Here is an 18718-nt window from a genome sequence, read left to right as displayed (position 1 = left end):
TTACCTATTGCAGATTCAGTCTTCCCAGCCTGGTGCAGGTCTACAATTTTGTTTCTGGTGTCCTTTGACAGCTCTTTGGTCTTGGCCATAGTGGAGTTTGGAGTGTGACTGTTTGAGGTTGTGGACAGGTGTCTTTTATACTGATAACAAGTTCAAACAGGTGCCATTAATACGGTTAACGAGTGGAGGACAGAGGAGCCTCTTAAAGAAGAAGTTACAGGTCTGTGAGAGCCAGAAATCTTGCTTGTTTGTCGGTGACCAAATACTTATTTTCCACCATAATTTGCAAATAAATTCATAAAAAATCCTACAATGTGATTTTCTGGAATTTTTTTCTCATTTTGTCTGTCATAGTTGAAGTGTACCTATGATGAAAATTACAGGCCTCTCTAATCTTTTTAAGTGGGAGAACTTGCACAATTGGTGGCTGACTAAATACTTTTTTGCCCCACTGTAAATGCTTATGTTAAATCCATCTATGATTAGGAAGAGGCGTAACTTGTCCCAAACTTCATATTACTTTCGCTTTGGTCTTCCAACAACATGCAGGAGGAAACAGCTCAATATCCCCTCTGACTGCGAGGTGAATAGGCTATATTCAGTAGCCTATTAGTGTTGTCACGATACCAGAATTTGGACTTCGATACCAGGTTAAGTATCACGATTCTCGATACCGTCACAATATTCCATACCAAAACGTTAACACTGCAAAAAAAGAAGGCATATGAACCCGAGTCACAGAATGGCACTTTATCCAGACAGATAAACACAGCTACTGCTCTGTTCAATCGTTGGGCATCTTTTGAGTTCCATATCATTCCATTTGACATTTTTTGCGTCAACATTTTTCAGAGACAGCCATGCATCCATTAATGAATCAATTATACAATCATACAATCAATTTGACTTTGTTTTTACAATCTAACTACATAACAACCTAATGGTAATTCTTTATTTGAATGGTAAATCTCTATTGATAAACTGGGTAAATCAAGATGTAGCCTAGGCCAGGCCTCCCGGGTGGCGCAGTGGTCTAGGGCACTGCATCGCAGCGCTAGCTGTGCCACCAGAGACTCTGGGTTCGCGCCCAGGCTCTGTCGCAGCCGGCCGCGACCGGGAGGTCCGTGGGGCGACGCACAATTGGCCTAGCGTCGTCCGGGTTAGGGAGGGTTTGGCCGGTAAGGATATCCTTGTCTCGTCGTGCACCAGCGGCTCCTGTGGCGGGCCGGGCCCAGTGCATGCTAACCAAGGTCGCCAGGTGCACGGTGTTTCCTCCGACACATTGGTGCGGCTGGCTTCCGGGTTGGATGCGCTAAGAAGCAGTGTGTTAAGAAGCAGTGCGGCTGGTTGGGTTGTGTTTCGGAGGACGCATGGCTTTCGATTTTCGTCTCTCCCGTACGGGAGTTGTAGCGATAAGACAAGATAGTAACTACTAACAATTGGATACCACGAAATTGGGGAGAAAAAGGGGGTAAAAAAAAAAAAAAAGGATGTAGCCTAGGCCTATTCACACGAATGCAAATAATCAATAGGAGTGTGTGCGTGCATTGACTTATTGAGCTTGATTTGGCTGATTTCACGGGGATACAGAAGAACAGAACAATCTGTTTCCTTTCCATTTTTATTTTATTGTACTGATAAACAACAATCGCATAGGAGTTGCTCATTTGATAAACGTGTGCGGTGTCTCTTTAACCAGTAATGACCTCATTCACGAGGCAAGAAGGGGGCGGCCTGGGGTCAGTTCACTGAGGCAATAGATCATCTTTGGGAGAGACGCGAGAGAGAGACCGATTAAGTGAATGAATAAAGTTTTGGTGGCAATCGGTGTTAAAAATTGGCATATTTTGCATTATGGTTTGCATATGAAAACAAACAAAGCTGTAAGCTAGCAAGAAAAGTTAGCCTACGAAGCTGGAAGCTACCGGTATCGGCATGCATTGTAAAGTGTTCTTTCCTTTATGGACATTGTTTTGCGAACAGTAACGACCTTGACAGTAACGACACGGCAGTAGTTTCAACATTTCTACATGCCGTGTCGCATTATTCAAGTGTGTTAACCTCTGTGCAGCATGAGTGGGGAGCTAACATGATGCAACCCAGACGCTGAGAGCAGGCTAAGTGGAGCACACACACAATACTTTCGCGCTATAAGGGGGACGTTGGCTGCGCTGACAGAGTTGATCCGTGAGACAAATTTGACAGAAGTGCCGAAAAGAGAGAAAAAATCTGGTACTGAACCGTTTTTCATGTTCTAGTATAGAAAAAGTTCCGAACTAAGGAGGAAAATGCACCAGAGCTGGAAAAACCTCTCCAAACCAATTTGGTGTGAAAGCCTCCTTATAGAAGTGATACACTTTCCTTTCTCAACAAACACCCCAATGACCGTTTGTCAATGTACACTACCGTTCAAAAGTTTGGGGTCACTTAGAAATGTCCTTGTTTTTGAAAGAAAAGCACATTTTTCGTCCATTAAAATAACATCAAATTGATCAGAAATACGGTGTAGACAATGTTAATGTTGTAAATTACTATTGTAGCTGGAATATCTACTTAGGCGTACAGAGGCCCATTATCAGCAGGCCAGCATCCCGGAGTCGCCTCTTCACTGTTGACGTTGAGACTGGTGTTTTGCGGGTAATATTTAATGAAGCTGCCAGTTGAGGCCTTGTGAGGCATCTGTTTCTCAAACTAGATACTCTAATGTACTTTGTCCTCTTGCTCAGTTGTGCACCGGGGCCTCCCACTCCTCTTTCTATTCTGGTTAGGGCCAATTTGTGCTGTTCTGTGAAGGGAGTAGTACACAGCGTTGTACGAGATCTTCAGTTTCTTGGCAATTTCTCGCATGGAATAGCCTTAATTTCTTAGAACAAGAATAGACTGACGAGTTTCAGAAGAAAGTTCTTTGTTTCTGGCCATTTTGAGCCTGTAATCGAACCCACAAATGCTGATGCTCCAGATACTCAACTAGTCTAAAGAAGGCCAGTTTTATTGCTTCTTTAATGAGCACAACAGTTTTCAGCTGTGCTAACATAATTGCAAAAGGGTTTTCTAATGATCAATTAGCCTTTTAAAATGATAAACTTGGATTAGCTAACACAACGTGCCATTGGAACACAGGAGTGATAGTTGCTGATAATGGGCCTATGTATGCCTATGTAGATATTCCATTAAAAAATCTGCCTTTTCCAGCTACAATAGTCATTTACAACATTAACAATGTCTACATTGTATTTCTGATCAATTTGATGTTATTTTAATGGGCAGAAAATGTGCTTTTCTTTCAAAAACAAGGACATTTCTAAGTGACCCCAAACTTTTGACCGGTACTGTATATTTCATGTCTAGCTCAAGGCCATCATACTCTCTTCAGACTAAACCTCCCTTCACCTGTCTAGGCTGTATTTCAGATACCTGTGAGGTGAGTGGAGAATGTGTACTGATTGATAAGGCCCCAGAGTCTATCCTATGCAGGTCAGGTGGTCTGGGGGGGAAAAAATCCTGGCCCTAGTTATGGCAAGACAGGGTGGGGTTAGTCCTAGTCTGGGTGGGTACCTACTTCTCCCTGTCTGTCCTGTCCTAGCTTCTCCCTCCCTGCCCAGGCTGTCCCCCGCCCAGCAGGCCTCACTTCCTTATTATGTAAACCCTGCTGCTGCCCTGTGGCCTCCCTGCATTGTTGGAGTGGAGGGAGGGACGGGACGGGGGTTGATAAGGGTCTGTTATGTGTGGTGATTTGCCTTCTTTTATGTGGCGTAGATGGGCCCAGAGATGCGTGGTTGCCTAACTTAGTGGGAACTTCCCCTGACTTCACATAACCACTCAGGGAGTTGCTTTGGGTTCCCCTGTCTTAGTGGAGGTCCTGTTGAAGTCCTGGGTTTATTATGTATAGAGGTAGACAGACACATGCTCTCCCTCACACTCTTATAAGCTCTCATAAAATGACATTGCAGGCTGTAGGTGGGCACACGCGTGTGTGTCCTGTATACCAGGCGTGTGTGTGCCAGTCAGGCATTCATTCGGTCAGATATTCAGTCACATCCTGAGAGTTGAGGTGGGTGTGTTCTGCCCGTGTGCTGTCAGATACCAATGACGAAACAATAGACTGACTGTGTCAACACTGTTTATTGTGCTCTAGCCACTACCTCATACCTTTTAGGGTTGCTCATCGATACAGTGTCTAGCCAACATGATTCACAAGCTAATCATTCGATTTGTAGGGAACCGTTACCAACCTCAGAGCGCAAGAGCAACTCCCAGTATTGACCACAAGTTATATAGCAGATCACAAACAAAAAATTACTTAGGGCCTAACCGAGGATTATCCAACCCAGCAAACTGGGAACGTTCCCAGAACATTAGCTAAGATTCTCAGTTCTAGTTAATTAAGGTTTTATATAACATTAGGATGATAGCAAATTATTGTAATATTTTTTTTATGGTTTAAATTAAATATATTTGGAAAGTTCTCCTAACATTTACTAAAATGTTGTGCACATCTGTAACAACCACATTCCCCAAACTTTCTCATTAGGTTTCCAGGCAATGTAATAACCCAATGTACCAGTAATGTTTTTCCAGCAAACCAAAATTGGTTCTGTGGAAGTTCCCAGAACATTCGTTAGGTTGCGTCAAACATTCTCATAACACAGATATTGCCCAGTCGTGCTGATGATTATACAATGTTTGTATCAAATATTTAGTTTTTGTGTTATTAGAACATATGCCGCGAGCTAACGAATGTTCTGGGAACTTCCACATAACCAATTTTGGTTTGCTGGGTAGCCTACACCCTCAGCAGAAGAATACACAGGGCTGAGAGTTCCATAGAGAGAGAGAGACAGAGAGAGCGGGAGAGTGGAGACACAGGCACAGTCACAAGCACGTACACACACACACACACACACACACACACACACACACACACACACACACACACACACACACACACACACACACACACACACACACACACACACACACACACACACACACACACACACAAATCCTGCTGGAGTGAAATCCGGTTATTCCTCATAGCAGCCAGTCTCTGCATTGCTGACATACTTAGTGTGGCACGGAGGGGGCCGTGCACTTAGTGTAGAGACTTGTTGTTTTCCACACAAAGACTGTGTGTCTCCCAAATGGCACGCTATTCCCTATATAGTGCACTACTTTTGACCAAAGCCCTATGGGCCCTACTCTACATAGGGAATTGGGTGGCATTTGGGACATAGCCAAAGTACAGTAAGGAATGAAGGATTAACCCTTTCCTTCCCTGCCACCGGACAGAGTTCTGGGCTAACCCAGAAGAGAAGGTAAGAGACAAACAAAAGAGGGCAGAGACAGAGAAAGAGAGAGGGAAAGGAGTGAGAGAGAGTGAGAGAGGAAGAGAGAGTAGTGTTGGGATTGATTCAGATGGATTGCTTCCTCTGCTCTCCCACTGTGCCTTTCTCTTTCCTCCAAACAACCCACTGTTAGATGTGGGTGTCGGCCTGCTTCGTTTGCAGTGTACACTTCCTTCAGAAAGTATTCACACCCCTTGACTTTTTCCAATTTTTGTTGCGTTAACAGCCTGAATTTAAAATGGATTCAGTTGCAATGTTGTGTCACTGGCCGACCCACAATACCCCATAATGTCAAAGTGGAATTATTATAATAAATTTTTTTAAACAAATTAATTAACAATGAAAAGCTGAAATGACTTGAGTCGATAAGTGTTCAACCCCTTTGTTATGGCAAGAATAAATAAGTTCAGGAGTAAAAATTTGCTTAACAAGTCACATAATAACATGGACTCTGTGTGCAATAATAGTGTTTAACGTGATTTTTTAACGACTACCCCATCTCCAATTATATGTAAGGTCCCTCAGTCGAGCAGTGAATTTCAAAGAGAAGGAGAAGAAAACTGAGGATGGATCAAGAACATTGTATTTACTCCACAATACTAACCTAAATGACAGAGTGAAAAGAAAGAAGCCTGTACAGAATAAAAAAGATTCCAAAACATTGATCACAAGGCACTAAAGTAAAACTGCAAATAATTTGCCAGAGAAATTAACCTTATGTCCCGAATACAAAGCGCTATTTTTCGGACAACTCCAACACATCACTGAGTACCACTTTTCATAATTTCAAGCATGGTGGGGGCTGCATCATGTTATGGTATGCTTGCCATCGGCAAGGATTAGGAAGCTTTTTAGGATAAAAATAAACGGAATAGCGCTATGCACAGGCAAAATCCTAGAGGGAAACCTGATTCTTTCCAACAGACACTGGGACACAAATTCACCTTTCAGCAATAGCCCACGGTTGTTTACCAAGATGACATTGAATGTTCCTGAGTGGCCTGGTTACAGTTTTGACAAATCGGCTTGAGAATCATTGTCAAGACTTGAAATGGCTGTCTAGCAATGATCAACAACCAACTTGACAGAGCTTGAAGAATTTTTCAAATAATAATATTGTACAATCCAGGTGTGCAAAGCTCTTAGATACTTACTCAGAAAGATTCTAACATGTATTGACTCAGTGGTGTAAATACTTATGTAAATGAGATATTTCTGTATGGATTTTTAATCAAAATGGAGACAAATTGAGTGTGTTGTATTTTAGAGAGTCTGACTGGTGTCTGGTGTGCTTAGAAGAAGTTTAAAGGAATAGAAACATTGTGTAAAACACACAGTAAAATGCCATTGTTGTTAGTGTCGATTTTCTTTGGATAGGATTGACCTGACGAAAACGTCAACCATGAAAAAATGTACACGTAATTGCCAAAATAAAGGAACACAACAAGTGTCTTAATAGGATGTTGGGCCACCACGGGCCGCCAGAACAGCTTCAATACACCTTGGCATGGATTCTACAAGTGTCTGGAACTCTATTAGAGGGATGTGACACCATTCTTCAAGAAACACAAGAAATTCCATCATTAGGTGTTTTGTTGATGGTGCTGGAAAACGCTGTCTCAGGTGCCGCTCCAGAATCTACCATAAGTGTTCAATTGTGTTGAGATCTGGTGACTGAGACGGCCATGGCATAGGGCATGTTCATCAAACTATTCAGTGACCACTCGCGCCCTGTGGATGAGGGCATTGTCATCATATGGGGGCATAGCCATGGTAGCCAAAATAATGTCCAAAATAATAGCCTTCACAGCATTTTTCTACATGACCCTAAGCATGATGGGATATTCATTGCTTAATTAATTCAGGAACCACACCTGTGTGGAACTACATGCTTTAAATATACTTTGTATCCCTCATTTACTCAAGTGTTTCCATTACTTTGGTTACCTGTATATCTGAATCAGTGTTCTGCCATGCTGTAGCTGTATGACACAAAAAGAGGCTACAAATAAAGTATTATCATCATCATCATTTGTTTATGGGAGTAGATCTCATTGATGACATTCTCCCCTCTCTAGAGAGTACCCAGCTAGAGGACCCCCGGGCGGAATGGAGGAAGGAGCAGGAGAGGATGTTGAAGGAGTACCTGACAGTAGCCCAGGATGCCCTGGTCACCCAGAAAGAGCTGTACCAGGTGAAATGGATGGATTAGTGAATGGATGGATGGAAGGATATATGGATGGATGGATAGGTGAATGAAAGAATGACTTAATGGGTGGGTGAGTGAAAGGATGGATGAATTAACAAATAGGATGAGTGAATGGATGAACAAAGGACTTCATGAATGAATGAACGAACAAGACTTATTTCCGTTGTGATCTTCGATACCAGGTCAAAGAGCAGCGGCTGGCCTTGGCCCTGGATCAGTACACACGCCTCAACGACGCATACAAGGACAAGTCCAGCTCACGCACCAGCCGTGAGTAGTGAACCTGACCCGAACTTAGTTCTAAACCAATTGTCACACACAAGCGCGTTCTGTCCTTCACACACTAACTGTCCAGACGGCTCTCTCTCCTCCAGTGTTCTCGGGGTCTTCGTCCAGCACTAAGTATGATCCTGACATCCTCAAGGCTGAGATCTCCACCACCAAAGTCAGGGTAAGATGCATGTCTCTCTTTCTCTCTCGCTCGCACTCACACCTCTTCTAACTAGTGTCTTCTTATTTATTTCTTGTTTTGTTGTATTTTACCCCCTTTTTCTCCACAATTTCGATCTTGTCTCATCGCTGCAACTCCCCAACGGGCTCAGGAGGCGAAGGTTGAGTCATGCGTCCCCCAAAACATGACCCACCAAACCTTGCTTCTTAACAGCCGCCCGCTTAACCAGGAAGCTAGCTGCACCAATGTGTCGGAGGAAACACCGTTCAGCTGATTACCGAAGTCAGCCTGCAGGCGCCCGGCCCGCCACAAGGAGTTGCTAGAGCGCGATGAGCCAAGTAAAGCCCCCCCGGCCAAACCCTTCTCTAACCCGGACGACACTGGGCCAATTGTGTGCCGTCCTATTGGACCTCCAATCACGTGACACAGCCTGGGATCGAACCCGGGTCTGTAGAGATGCCTCAAGCACTGCGATGCAGTGCCTTAGACCGCTGCGCTACTCGGGAGGGCAACTAGTGTCTTCTTGACTGTCTGCGTTTACGTCGTTCTCAATCTTCGTTCTTTTTCTCCCTCTACCTCTTTCTCGTACTCTCTCTCTCTCTCTTTCTCTCTCTTGCTCTCTTTCTCTCTCAATTCAAAGGGGCTTTATTGGCATGGGAAACGTATGTTTACATTGCCAAAGCAAGTGAAATAAACAAGAATAAACAAGAACAAAACACACCTCTCTTCTCAATGAAAGTGCATTCCTCTGTGTCTCTGTTAATGTGTGTCTGTACTCTGGTTTTAACATTTGTATCTGTCTGCTACTGTAGGTGAATAAGCTGAAGAGAGAGCTCTCCCAGATGAAACAGGAGCTCATCTACAAAGAGCAAGGCTTTGAAACCTTGCAGCAGTAAGTCCCCTTTTCACATTGATCACACCTGTCTGTCACACATCTGCCTATTAAACACATGCACACACACACACCTGTGTATTGTCTGTTGCTCTGTGAATGTTGTGATTTTACAACTTTAGTGTTATGTGTCTGTTGGACTTGATAGTGCCTGGGGGTGATCGTAGAACAGGTTGATTACATTACTCTGGTGCAGGAGCACTTTCCTGCAATGCAGGACATTCAAAACTACAAAAATTGCCATGAATCATATTCCACATAATAATTCACTATTCATGTTGCTACAGGGTTATTTTCCTGCTGTAGCAAACTGGCTCAAATTAAGATCCGACATCTGTAGGAACCTCTGTATAGGATTATTCGCGAGAGCCTCTACAGTCTACTAATGGGAATTCACGTTCGTAGGGAGAGAGATAATGACCCTGTGATAGGAGGTAAAGAGAGAGGGGGGAGGGAGAGAATGAAGGGGGGAAGAGGGGTTGATAGAAGGAGAGACAGAATGCAAGAGGGAGAAGGAGAATGGGGGATTGGGAGTAGACAGAGAGAGAGGGGTTATGTTGCTCACATGGCACGCTCTGGATTAAGCCCTGTCCAAAGCAGCCACTTTTTATTATAATAATTGAAACAATGAAGCATTGTCGTTCACCCTCCACACACACTCCATCCGCTCAGGAGGCACACACAATAAAGGAAAAGAGTGAAAAAGGGGCAGGAAGACACACACACACACACACTGCACGTTAGAAAGGTCAGAAATCACGCATGGCAGCTTAACTAAGGCTGCTTGTTATGTCATTTTCTCATACTACGCTATTAGAAAAACACTCAACACACATCGCTCAACAAAGAGCTTGTGTGTAAGTGAAAATGCTTGTTAGACGTATGTATATCTGGGCTTTTACACCCATATAGATATCGATGTGTTCACATTCAAATTGATCTATCCAGAATCCAGATCATTGGGGATTCTGATATTTGTTAACAAAACTTGTCTTTCTTTGGGCTCAGTGTGTTCTTCTCTCTTTGGTGTTGTGTCAAAAGTAAAAATAAATGTGTGTGTGCGCTCCCTTCTGCAGGATCGACCAAAAACTGTGTGGCGAGCAGAGTGGATACCGTCTGAAGGAGGCCAAGGCCATCGTGACGGAGCTCAAGTCTCTCCGCAGGGCCATCAGCTCTGGAGAGAAGGAGAAACAGGACCTCATGCAGGTACGTGTGTGTGAAATATTTTGGTCTGTGGGTTCCTATATCTGCTTTTGAGAGCTCCTGGCAAGGTCATGTTCATTAGAAACCCAACAGAAGGAAACAGACTGAAACAGGAAGGGACTGGCTGAACTTATCCGATTTAGAAATGCTCATTTTCGTTTTGGTACGGTGTGCCTTTCAACCCTGAACTTCCCTCTTGAGTCTAGACCCACCCCATGTTCTCCTCTCTCCCATAGTCTCTGGCTAAGCTAAAGGAGAGGTTCCACACGGAACACAACATGGGCCGTTCGGAACCAGACCTCCGGAACCCAGTGGGCTCCAGACAGACGCTAGAAGCCGGCTCCCAGACAGACGTCTCTGGAGAGGTGAGCACCACCTCTCATACTCTTCCTCTCTTTCACTCTCTCTCACGTTCTCTCCCCTTATTCTCTCCAACACTCTATCTTGCTCCCACTCTCACTCAACAATTTGTGCCCCCCCCCCCTTTCTCTTGCTTTCTCTCCTCTCTCTCTCTCGCTTTCTCTCCTCTCTCTCTCTCGCTTTCTCTCCTCTCTCTCGCTTGCTCTCTCTCTCTCTCTCTCGCTTTCTCTCCTCTCTCTCTCTCGCTTTCTCTCCTCTCTCTCTCTCGCTTTCTCTCCTCTCTCTCGCTTGCTCTCTCTCTCTCTCTCTCTCTCTCTCTCTCTCTCTCTCTCTCTCTCTCTCTCTCTCTCTCTCTCTCTCTCTCTCTCATGTCCCTTCTTTGTCTTAATAAAATGCCTGTGTGTTTCTGAGAGGAATGTCCCCGCCCCCCTTCTGTGGGCCTTCTCTGGTGGGACTGGATTCCTCTGTACAAACACACACACACACACACACACACACACACACACACACACACACACACACACACACACACACACACACACACACACACACACACACACACACACACACACAAATCCTGCTGGAGTGAAATCGGGTTGTATGGGTTGTAATTGTAATTACATATTGTCACAGACACACACACACACACACACACACACACACACACACACACACACACACACACACACACACACACACACACACACACACACACACACACACACTGGATTCCTCTGGTTCCTCGGAGCAGATGATAGCTGCTAGGGGCCCGGCCGGGCAGACTGGGCTCAGGGTTAGAGGTAGAGAGGCAAAGCTGCTTACTACACTGGGGCTTTTCTCCCTCCCTCCCTACACACACACACACACACACACACACAGCGAGACCTTCACCGATGGAATGCTAAATGGAGGGAGGGCAGAACGAGGGAGGGAGATGTGGAGGTCTCTCTAATGATATTAAACCCAGTCACTTGAACTTCAAGCAGGTACATGTGATGTTTTTGTTCTCTCTGTCTCTCTCCCTCGCTCATCCTCCCTCCGTTTCTCAGGCTGGTTTGAGGAGCAGATCATCCTTGGCTGAGAAGGTTAGACTTAGTCTCCAATATGAAGAGGCCAAAAGAAGGTAATCTCTCTCTCCATCTTTCTCTCTGTTTTTTTTACTGCAGACATTCCTTATGTTAATATGCATATCACCTGACCACAGAACTGCAAGAGTAAACTCAACTCAATAGAGATGGATAGAGGGCGCACTTGACCGAAAGCCTGAAAGCACTTTATCATGGGCCTTAGATCACTTTAACATGGGCCTTAGATCACTTTAACGTAGGCCTTAGATCACTTTAACATGGGCCTTAGATCACTTTATCGTGGGCCTTAGATCACTTTAACGTGGGCCTTAGATCACTTTAACGTGGGCCTTAGATCACTTTAACATGGGCCTTAGATCACTTTAACGTGGGCCTTAGATCACTTTAACGTGGGCCTTAGATCACTTTATCGTGGGCCATAGATCACTTTAACGTGGGCCATAGATCACTTTAACGTGGGCCTTAGATCACTTTAACGTGGGCCTTAGATCACTTTAACATGGGCCTTAGATCACTTTAACATGGGCCTTAGATCACTTTAACATGGGCCTTAGATCACTTTAACATGGGCCTTAGATCACTTTATCGTGGGCCATAGATCACTTTAACGTAGGCCTTAGATCACTTTAACATGGGCCTTAGATCACTTTATCGTGGGCCATAGATCACTTTAACGTGGGCCTTAGATCACTTTAACATGGGCCTTAGATCACTTTAACATGGGCCTTAGATCACTTTAACATGGGCCTTAGATCACTTTAACATGGGCCTTAGATCACTTTAGCATGGGCCTTAGATCACATTAACATGGGCCTTAGATCACTTTAACATGGGCCTTAGATGACGTTAACATGGGCCTTAGATCACTTTAACATGGGCCTAAGATGACGTTAACATGGGCCTTAGATGACATTAACATGGGCCTTAGATGACTTTAACATGGGCCTTAGATGACTTTAACATGGGTCTTAGATGACTTTAGCATGGGTCTTAGATGACTTTAGCATGGGCCTTAAGTCCCATCCGATCTGACTTCAGATCAGAGCAATTATGGGTCCAAGTCCAGCCATTAAATGGTTATGCATTATCAGTCACAGGCTGTGACTTGGACGGCTGTCAGTTTCACACATTAGCGACGTGATCTGTGACCACCGTGGGCAGTTTCAGGCTCAGTGAATAAAACGCAGGTAAACCCCTCCCCTTATGGACAGTAATCCCTGACATTTGGGCTTTGAAACGTTTTCTAATCCGCCGGTATAGAACAGGTGTTTCTACAGAGAGCAGGCGGTGGAGTGTGGCAGCATGACAACTCCCTTGTTACCCCTCCTTTCGGAGAGGCTTGCTGCTGGCTTTAGACCCCTGGGAGTGTGTGTGCCAGGAGAAAGGAGTTCAAGACAAGCATTTTCACTGTATTCCCATATGAGAGCATGTGTGTTTATATAGGGGTTAAAATAGACTACACGGCCAAAAGTATGTGGACACATGCTCGTCGAAAAATCATGGGCATTAATATGGAGTTGGTCCCCCCCTTTGCTGCTATAACAGCCTCCACTCTTCTGGGAAGGCTTTCCACTAGATGTTGGAACATTGCTGTGGGGACTTGCTTCCATTCAGCCACAAGACCATTCGTGAGGTCGGGCACTGATGTTGGGCGATTAGGCCTGGTTCGCAGTCGACGATCCAATTCATCCCAAAGGTGTTCAATGGGGTTGAGGTCAAGGCTCTGTGCAGGCCAGTCAAGTTGTCTATGGAGATTGCATGGCTGTGTGCTCGATTTTATACACCTGTCGGCAACGGGTGTGGCTGAAATAGCCGAATGCACTAATTTGAAGGAGTGTCCACATACTTTTGGTGTATATAGCATCCCTACCCTCTGTTTCTGTTTCTCTCCTTCCTCCCACAGTATGGCCAACGTGCAGGTGGAGCTGGCCAAGCTGGAGAGCGAGGCGTGGCCGGGGGCGGTGGACGTGGAGCGGGAACGTCTCCTCCTGGTCTCGGAGAAGGAGGAGCTCCTCAAGGAGCTGCAGTTCGTATCGCCACGGCGACGCACCGAGCAGGACCTCCAACGTCTGGAGGCCCAGAGGCTGCAGCTGGAGCAGGACCTGCAGGCCGTCAGGAACACCCCCAGCCACGCCCTGGCCCAGAGGTGAGACCCCCCCCCCCCCAACACAATCCCCGGCACCTTCCCTTTAAAAACCTGGTGGTTGCCTCGCAGCTAGTCGTAGCCGTGCAGTTCCAGAAGTTTAGACAGAGGGAAGTCTAAAAAGTCCCCCGGACGTAGGCGATACATGAGGCTGTGTGTATGTAGTGTTTATGTGCGAGTGCCCCATGTGTTCCTCATTGACGTCCATCAGATAACAAACAAATGGATTTGCCCGCCCACGCGGTTACGGCCTTTTGTTTTCCTAATGAACGACGCAAACGTTCCAAAGGGTAAACATTGTGGGGAAACATTGAAAGGTGCCTTTAATTACCGTTCATTAGCATACCAATTGTTACTCACCCACACACGGAACACACACACACTGTGTGGTAATTGTCTTGTTTTGGAAGCAGACTGTGCCGCTGCAACATCGCGTCACATTAGAAGGCAGAGCGACTGCCGTAATTGGAAACATGGCGCTTGTATGGGTTGTAATTGTAATTACATATTGTCACAGACACACACACACACACACACACACACACACACACACACACACACACACACACACACACACACACACACACACACACACACACACACACTGACTACATTTGAAGAAGCCCAATAATTGTGTCTTGAGCTAATTAGGCTCTGTGTAATTGCTCGATAAATGAAGACAGTAATTAAGGTTAGTGTTCTTGAAGCTTAGTTAGCAGAACAGAACAGAGGGGATTCCTACCAGAGGGAAGGGGGCATGTTGTCTATTTAGTATTTATTAGACCAAGAAGTCTCATTGAGGTCAGAAGACCACTTTCCCAAAGGAGACCGAGATATGTGTTCTGTCCCAGACATGGATATGTGTTCTGTCCCAGACATGGATATGTGTTCTGTCCCAGACATGGATATGTGTTCTGTCCCTGACATGGATATGTGTTCTGTCCCAGACATGGATATGTGTTCTGTCCCTGACATGGATATGTGTTCTGTCCCAGACATAGATATGTGTTCTGTCCCTGACATAGACATGTGTTCTGTCCCAGACATAGATATGTGTTCTGTCCCAGACATAGATATGTGTTCTGTCCCAGACATAGATATGTGTTCTGTCCCAGACATGGATATGTGTTCTGTCCCAGACATGGATATGTGTTCTGTCCCAGACATAGATATGTGTTCTGTCCCAAACATAGATATGTGTTCTGTCCCGGACATGGATATGTGTTCTGTCCCAGACATGGATATGTGTTCTGTCCCAGACATGGATATGTGTTCTGTCCCAGACATGGATATGTGTTCTGTCCCAGACATAGATATGTGTTCTGTCCCAGACATAGGTATGTGTTCTGTCCCAGACATAGATATGTGTTCTGTCCCAGACATGGATATGTGTTCTGTCCCAGACATGGATATGTGTTCTGTCCCGGACATGGATATGTGTTCTGTCCCAGACATGGATATGTGTTCTGTCCCGGACATAGATATGTGTTCTGTCCCAGACATGGATATGTGTTCTGTCCCAGACATAGATATGTGTTCTGTCCCAGACATAGATATGTGTTCTGTCCCAGACATAGGTATGTGTTCTGTCCCAGACATGTTGTACCAGTAATGATTTGTCTCTCTAGGTTGAAGGTGCAGGAGAGGAGACGAGTCCTGGTACAGAAACTGGAGGAATCAACCAGACTGACCACACTGCTCCACTCTCAGCTCAAGAGGTGTGTGTGTGTGTGTGTGTGTGTGTGTGTGTGTGTGTGTGTGTGTGTGTGTGTGTGTGTGTGTGTGTGTGTGTGTGTGTGTGTGTGTGTGTGTGTGTGTGCGCGCTTGTGCACTTCACACTTGTATACCTATACGCAAATACACTCTTGCTCTAAGGCAGCAGTTACGAAGGCAGCCATATTCTGATCTTTTTTTCACTAATTGGGTTTTGACCAATTATATCAGTTCTGAAAAAGATCTGATTTCAAAAGATCTGATGTGATTGGTCCAAAGACCATTTAGTGGGAAAAAAGATCAGAATTGGGCGGCCTGTCTAAACTCAGCCAAAGTGTTCCTCCAATACACATACATACAGCTACAGTAAATAAAACGTTGCTTTTTGAGGTGCTTGCTCATCGTGCGTGTGGCTGTGTGTTTAATGTGTGTTCTCTCTCTCTCTCTCCCTTACAGTTTGTCGGCCAGTACCCTGTCCGTCTCATCAGGCAGCAGCCTGGGTTCTCTGGCCTCCAGCCGTGGCTCCCTCAACACATCCTCCTCCCGCGGCTCCCTCAACTCCCTCTCCTCCGGAGACCTCTACTACACCCCTGCAGAACCCCCCTCTCCCCTAGACCTGGACTACCAGTGTAAACTGGACCTGCTCCTCCAGGAGCCCCTGACCCCCTCTGGGATAACCTACAGGCGGGGAGACCCCCCAGGAACTATCACCACCATCCACGAACACGAGGTGGAGAACCCACACCCACACAACACGTCGCTTCACACACACACCGTCGGAACCGGTACCACCGACCTGGTCCCATTAGCGCCGCTGGTTGAGGTGTCCTCGAAGCCGTCCGAGCCGTCCAAGTCGGTGACGTCGCTTTCCTCGAGGTCGTCGTTGTCTTCTCTCTCGCCGCCGAGCTCGCCGCTGGTGCTGGAGGGGGTCGGTGCGTTCCCGTCGGCAGGCCCACAGGACTTTGGGGACGGGGACGTCGGTCTGGTGGTGTCGGACTTTGGCGGTCTCAGCCTGGGATTCTACGACGGCCAGGGGATGGGGATGTTTGAGCCGGAGACGGGGGAGAGGGAGAGGGACAGAGGAGGGGAGGGGGGGAGGGAAGGGAGAGGGGCACTGGCTACCCTCAGAGAGAGTATTACAGGTGAGATGTTTGCTCTGTTCAAATTCTTCCTTTTTTGTGTGAACAATTTTTTTTTATTGGGTCACAAGAGCAATACAATCATACAAATAAAGTATTACACTTTCCCCACCCTTTAAAAAAATTCCAAACATACCCCTGGCGGACCCACCCAATCCCCAACCTTGGACAACTCATAATATATATAAAAAAATATATTAAAAAATAATAATTATACCGGTATATATATAGAGAGAGAGAAAAACAAGTTATCAAATTAAGCAAACATTTGACATCACACACCTACATCATATCCAACAGTTTAGAGATTTCTGAGGCGACTACTTTCCGTGTTTCCAGAGAGCTAGGACTGGCTTTATTCATACGGGAAATTCTTCCTTTCTTCCTTCCTCCCTTCATTGGAATTTACCACTGATTAGAAATGCCTTGCGCTGCATGGCGCAACGCTGCCACCTAGCAGCTCAAAATGGAGCTGCACTGAAACAGCACACATTCCCATCGCCAGTCCTCCAGTTCCCCGAACACCACACATTTGTATTGTATCCCCGAACAAATACTCTTCATTCAACTCAAGGGCTTTGATGATTAGTTGACAAGTTGAATCAGGTGTGCTTGTCCAGGGTTACAGCAAAAACGTGTACTGGTGGAGGGACTGGAGGAGTGGAGTTAGGAAACGCTGAATCACTCATGCTGAGTTTATAGGTTCCCATCACATCTATGTCTTACGCCTCGGATGTGTCTCGTAGATATACGAAAATACATGTTTTCTATTTAATTTAATGAATGAACCGATGCTCATTGACAACGCTTTTCTCGAGGACCCTGCAAGCAGAGCAGCAGCCACCCGCGCATATCAACTCTGGTGTCTTACTTCATGTCTTCGTCTGTGTTGTCAGACGTGGACCTCCAGAGGCCGGGGGAGGACAGGCCCGCCTGTGTGTCAGCAGCCGTGTCAGACGAGTCCGTGGCCGGGGACAGTGGGGTGTACGAGGCCTCTAATGTCAAACGGTGGGTCACACTCACTTCCAGCTCTTTTCATTATTTCGATCGATCGCACACGCTCTCTCTCTTCAGCACTCTCCATCTCTCCCTTCGCCTGCCTTTCATTTTCAACCTCTGCCCCCCTCGTCCTCAACCTCTTCCCCACCTCTCCTCCCTCTCTCCTTTATCTTGAGGTACTGCTGTTCCCAATAGTGTTGCTCCACTCTAAGGGTCATGATGGGTCTTTTAACCTCCTATTCCTCTCCTCTTTTTCCATTTAACTGAATGCCTGCGATGTTTGGTGCAAGATGTGATGAGAAAACCACAAGACCTCAATTAAAACACCAAACTGAAGGCTCCTCAACTCACCACACACACACACACACACACACACACACACACACACACACACACACACACACACACACACACACACACACACACACACACACACACACACACACACACACACACACACACACACACACACACAATTAGCTTCGTCTCTTGTGTATCACACAGTTGGAGACAAAGCTAAATCTGATCTTTAATGACTGAATGTAAGGAACCCTGTCTGTTTGTCAAACGAGAGATGTTTGAGATGCAGACACACAGAGTTCTGTTGCCCAGTTGTGTCTTTCTAATTAGAGTGCATGGGCTCTGTTGCCCAGTTTGGCTGTTCGTGATTAGAATGGCCTCATTGATGTCTGTTTTTCCACACAAAAAATGCTCCTATGGTCAAACGCTTTCATCATCTCTTGCCCCCTAAAGGGGTGCTTTGATGCTGATCCCTTCAACCAGTGTGGTGTGGACTCTGTCTCTCTCAGCTAGCTTTCTCCCTCCTTCCCTCGCTCCCCTTTTCTCTCTTTCTTTCTTCCTCTCTGTCACTTGCTCTCTGTCTCTGCTTGCTCTTTTTTTTCTGTTTCTTTCTTTCATACCCTTTCCTCCTGTCCTCCCTTGCTCTCCCCTTGATTTGATTTAATTAGACGATGAGCCAAGGACACCTTTTCCTCTCTCTCTCTCGCTCTGTCTCTGCTCCCTCCTGTCTCTCTCCTCTGGTCCCTCCTGTCTCTCTCCTCTGCTCCATCCTGTTTCCATCTTGTCTCTCCTCTGCTCCCTCCCGTCTCTCCCCTCTGCTCCCTCCTGTCTCTCTCCTCTGCTCCCTCCTGTCTCTCTCCTCTGCTCCCTCCTGTC

The 18718-nt window shown here is 46.0% G+C and overlaps 1 protein-coding gene across 1 annotated transcript in view; it reads left to right on the top strand.

Annotated features, from left to right (window-relative positions):
- The window catches only part of LOC120052230 (protein WWC2-like), a 46251-nt gene that overhangs the window by 14740 nt on the left and 12793 nt on the right, over positions 1–18718 (top strand). The window contains exons 3-14 of the mRNA XM_038999052.1: positions 7424–7539; positions 7737–7824; positions 7929–8005; positions 8818–8897; positions 9974–10103; positions 10337–10465; positions 11510–11583; positions 13452–13694; positions 15320–15409; positions 15861–16473; positions 16504–16546; positions 17440–17551. Coding sequence (XP_038854980.1) covers positions 7424–7539; positions 7737–7824; positions 7929–8005; positions 8818–8897; positions 9974–10103; positions 10337–10465; positions 11510–11583; positions 13452–13694; positions 15320–15409; positions 15861–16473; positions 16504–16546; positions 17440–17551 — 1795 coding nt within the window. The remainder of the gene's footprint in view (positions 1–7423; positions 7540–7736; positions 7825–7928; positions 8006–8817; positions 8898–9973; positions 10104–10336; positions 10466–11509; positions 11584–13451; positions 13695–15319; positions 15410–15860; positions 16474–16503; positions 16547–17439; positions 17552–18718) is intronic.

The sequence above is a fragment of the Salvelinus namaycush genome, chromosome 8 (genome assembly GCF_016432855.1).
Source record: "Salvelinus namaycush isolate Seneca chromosome 8, SaNama_1.0, whole genome shotgun sequence".
NCBI lineage: Eukaryota > Metazoa > Chordata > Actinopteri > Salmoniformes > Salmonidae > Salvelinus > Salvelinus namaycush.
This window is presented reverse-complemented; position numbering and strand designations above follow the sequence as displayed.